Source organism: Borostomias antarcticus (assembly GCF_949987555.1).
Source record: "Borostomias antarcticus genome assembly, contig: scaffold_433, whole genome shotgun sequence".
In the NCBI taxonomy this organism is placed as follows: Eukaryota; Metazoa; Chordata; class Actinopteri; order Stomiiformes; family Stomiidae; genus Borostomias; species Borostomias antarcticus.
This window is the reverse complement of record NW_028176541.1, coordinates 1-5,000: the sequence shown is the minus strand read 5'-3', so window position 1 is coordinate 5,000 and position 5,000 is coordinate 1. Positions and strand designations below refer to the sequence as shown.

The window sequence follows — 5,000 nt, the reverse complement described above, 5'->3', positions numbered from 1 at the left end:
AGTGATGCCCCTAAGGGAACCAGCCCAGAGGAGGAAGGAGAACTGCAGTTTGTTTTCTGTCGTGGAGGTGTCCAGAGTTGCCAGATGAACGTCCAGCTCTACCTGCTGGGAGGAGCTGAGCTGGAGTGAGGACCGAGGGAGGCGATAGGCAGCTAGTAGCCAGGACCTTGACACCATCAGCCAGCTTTACACAGACTGATGCATTGCAATAGTAGAGATTGTAGAACATGTCATTTCTTATCATTTGTTTATGTCAAAGACATATTAACACTATGTCACATAGTATAATAACGCTTAGTAATGAAGGAAGGTACCCATGATCACACTGTAGCATTTCAACGACTGGTTTGCCAGAAAAATACAATTATGTATCCAAGTCCATCACAACAAACAACACAGCTTGGATAATGTGTGCCATGTATGCAGAGCTAGTGTAGCTGTTATCATTGCGATGTGGTATAAAGACAACACTGCCATGACTTGTTGCTGAATTTTTATTGCGGGCATGGGTCACTAGTCATACTGGAGCTGACATCTAAAAAGTGTTGGCAAACACTCTTGCTCACAAATCTACTTGGATCCTCACTGTTACATGGTAAATAAAAAAAGCAAACACATTGTCAGTAAACAAGATGTCTCTCTATACGATTTGAAGAAACTGTAGACATCCAATCAGCAATTCTGTCTTTATATGTATTGTATACTATAATGCAGCTGGATATGAATCATTATGGAAACTGACCTACATTTCCAAACATTTGGACCTGTATCACCTGTGTCAATGAAATGTTGTGTAGGCTATTACTTTGAACAACAGCATTTCATTAGTCATTTAGCTGACAACTTTGATCAGAATGATCCAGATACCAATGCTCACTCGGCAGGCGCCGTGTAGCGAATCGAAAACCCACCCGGAACAGAAAACGGAACAGAAAACGGAACGCAACAACGTAAAACAAACCGGTAAACAGAATTTACATGGCAGGCAATTTTATATACACCCCGTGTGCATAATTGCTGAAATGGAATATTGTAGTCGACACTCCGTGGATATTTTTGATATGAAATATGTGGCCTACTGTCTTCCGGCCAGTAGGCCTATCATTCGATTCTTTAGGCTCTAAGGCTTCAAATGAGCTGTCAATCGTCAAAATTGACCAACAATGGGTTACAGGGTTAGGCCTACAGATGCAGCATAGAACGTAGATACATAATAAGTATCTAATTAATATATAAGTTAATATATGAGAACGGATCGCTTTTTATGGTAGGCTAGGCCTATGCGTCTTGTGATCACAGATGCAGCATAGAACTTAGATGTTTAATAATTATCTAATGAAATTAATAATTATCTAATTATCTAGTTGATATAGGCTATGAATAAAACAATAAGCCGTTTTATTGGCTATGGGCCACTAGTTGTAGGCTATACACGACTTGATGCGCTCTGCTCTTACGCACGGTTGAGGCGGCAGCTCAGATACACTTCGCACATCTCTGCACCTTGGCAGTGCAACTGCCACAGACAGCTTTGGTACACTTTGTGCATTGGTAGACAGTTCTGTTCTTGCTGCAGCTTGTCATAACCATGCAGGTATTTTTTGGGGGGGTGTTCTTCTGTGGACACTGCGAGGGGTGCCGCTTGGCCGCTTGGTGGCTGTTTGGACACCAGAGCGCGCAGCTCTTCAGCCAACTGGAGGATGAAGTCGCGTCTGGGGAGGCTCTGTAGACTATGCGTCTCTCCACCCGTCCCAGCGAGTCCAAGCCCCCCCAATGAATAATACTTATTTATAATAGCCTACATTGCGCGAAACTGTGCATATAATAGGCTGTACATAGCGCGAAACTGCGCATTCCCTATAACCGTTCATTGAACAGCTGGCGGCTGATATAGGTAGCCCTATAAATTAAAAACATACACAATATTGTTTTTATTTGAATGATCTTGAATATATTTAACAATAGGGGGTGCAACATAACACCATATTAGGAAAAGTCATTGACTGGCGGACTTCAATGTTTTATTAAAATATAGCCTAGTTATGTGCAAATGAAAACCCACAATCGTCCAATAAGTCTTTGTAGTGTTAAGAGAGCGTCTCATGTCAACAACTTTTTGGTCAACTCACAGGTCTGTACTGAACTACGACGAGATGGAGAGATTCTTTGTAAACTTGATGGCTCTTGGGAGAACTCTGTTTTGTCAGCTTACATCATCGTCTTGATGTAGAGACGAGAAAGAGTAAATGCAATGACCAGGCTACTGTCGGAAATAGCTGGAACGTCATCATTTATTCGCAAAATCTGTTTCCATTGCAAAATTTTCCTACTATCAATGCACTGACTTTTCCACCTCCTCCGAGCGTAAAAACTTTTTTGCGATAAGAGCTGAATTGTAGTCAGCTTTCCCCGCTGCGCACAGGACGCGTGTGTCCCCGCTGATCCGAGCGAGAACGCAGGCGGAATATCGCTCCCCGTCTGAAACGGCCTTTAAGGCCTTGCCGCTCCGCCCCAGATTGTCCGCGGCTCCCAGATTGTCCGCTCGCCTCTCTCATTGAAAATGAATTGCAATGCGCGGATATCGCTCTTAGTCTGAAACGGCCTTTAGCCTACCAACACGCTAAAAAGAACACATGGGCAATATCTGCGCTGAATATATGGCTGAACACTCAGGTGAGATGTAAGGCTATTCAACCACTCCCAGGTTGCCTCTTCAGACATGAATCACTATCTAGCAAGCTGACACTCTGTTTCTCTCCACAGACCAGTCTGGACAATCTGTATAGACATCAATTAGGACTGGAACATACCTCTTTATGCATAATTCTAAATAAAACTTGCATTGCTGATTGGATGTCTACAGTTTCTTCAAATCGTATAGAGACAACTTGTTTACTGACAATGTGTTTGCTTTTTTTTATTTACTATGTAACAGTGAGGATCCAAGTAGATTTGTGAGCAAGAGTGTTTGCCAACACTTTTTAGATGTCAGCTCCAGTATGACTAGTGACCCATGCCCGCAATAAAAATTCAGCAACAAGTCATGGCAGTGTTGTCTTTATACCACATCGCAATGATAACAGCTACACTAGCTCTGCATACATGGCACACATTATCCAAGCTGTGTTGTTTGTTGTGATGGACTTGGATACATAATTGTATTTTTCTGGCAAACCAGTCGTTGAAATGCTACAGTGTGATCATGGGTACCTTCCTTCATTACTAAGCGTTATTATACTATGTGACATAGTGTTAATATGTCTTTGACATAAACAAATGATAAGAAATGACATGTTCTACAATCTCTACTATTGCAATGCATCAGTCTGTGTAAAGCTGGCTGATGGTGTCAAGGTCCTGGCTACTAGCTGCCTATCGCCTCCCTCGGTCCTCACTCCAGCTCAGCTCCTCCCAGCAGGTAGAGCTGGACGTTCATCTGGCAACTCTGGACACCTCCACGACAGAAAACAAACTGCAGTTCTCCTTCCTCCTCTGGGCTGGTTCCCTTAGGGGCATCACTTCTCCACCGCTGCAGCTGAATAGTACTTCCCTGAGCCATGACCATGAGGTTGTTGGAGTCAAATCTGAAGGCTGGTACACAGTCCATCTATAACATCAAAAACAATCTGTAGTTGGACCCAACAAGCACTGTGATAATAGCACCCAAGTCATTACTGCAGAGCGTTCATGCACATGTATATGGCTAATGTAAATGTAAAATAATGTAATGTAAATGGGAGATATAGTTACAAAACCTCTACTCTCGAATACTGCATATGGGAAATAATAATGTACCTCCATATTGCAATAGACACTTTATAACATTTACAAACCATTAAGGCTAGAGGGAATAACGCGCTCCTCTCTGATCACAGGCATACTACTATAACATTAATAATGGAGGCAGGTGCTGAATGAGTAACGTTACTGCACAGGGAATACAGTTGTGACGTGATTTTAGCCAAATTTCTCTAGCCAAACTGTAAAGTAATGGAGCTAGCTAGATACAGCTACATAATATACTGAGTTGAATTCGCATAACGTGACCATCTCACGTTACCCAGTCTTGGTAGACACTTCGCTAGCCTAGGCAATGATGTAACGTTAGCTGGGAAGCTAGCTAGCTTGCAGTAAAAGCCGATACATCTAACCACGCAGATATTCATATTTTTTGTGCTATATTTACCATAGTCGTCTTCATTCTCTGAAGCGATGTATCGAAGTCATTCATTAAGCGAGTCGAAACAGACACACACACACACACACACACAGACATACACACATACACGCTGTTCTCTAAACAGCGGCAGAGCATTCGGTGACGTCACGCGGAAGTGCGGTGCTACCGCGATTGTAAGCGCAAGCGGTTTCACATACAGCTGCGCTGGTTGGAACGAACGTGTATGTCTGTATGTGTGTGTGTGTGTATGTATGTAGGCTATGTTCGATCTCATACATACACACACACACACACACACACATACATACATACACGCCCCACTGAGCTCACAACTCACAACGCAAACAGTCATTCGGTCACGTGAGCTCCCCCATTCATTTAAAGCGCGATCGACTACCGCGCATGTGCGCATGTTTTGCAGTGAGCTCTGCTGGACGAACACGAACGTGTGTGTATGTCTGTATGTGTGTGTGTATGTATATACATACACACATACACACACACATACATACACGTTGTAAGTAAGCTTGAACAAGCAACCAAAGGGCACTTTTCACACCCCATATCTCTGATGCACCTGTTGCAATGCTAGCTAAATAAATGTGTGTGTGTGTGTGTGTATGTGTGTGTGTGTGTGTGTGTGTGTGTGTGTGTGTGTGTGTGTGTGTGTGTGTGTGTGTGTGTGTGTGTGCTGTGTTTCAGTGGCAGCATGATAGGCAGGGACAAGCCACTCTACCTCACCTGAAGCGGGAGACCAGAGGATGTGAACCAGAGACCACACCAGGGAGTCGACCCTCAGCCCCCTCCCCTCCTCCCAGTT

General features: G+C 43.5%; 1 protein-coding gene across 1 annotated transcript in view; it reads left to right on the top strand.

Moving 5' to 3' along the window:
• Nucleotides 1-4,925, top strand: part of LOC311328378 (TOX high mobility group box family member 2-like) — a gene marked incomplete at both ends in the record, with an annotated part of 32,180 nt that extends 27,255 nt beyond the window's left edge. The window contains one exon of the mRNA XM_084462354.1: nucleotides 4,883-4,925. Within this exon, the coding sequence (XP_084318480.1) occupies nucleotides 4,883-4,925 (43 nt within the window). The remainder of the gene's footprint in view (nucleotides 1-4,882) is intronic.
• Between the last annotated feature and the right edge of the window lie 75 nt (nucleotides 4,926-5,000).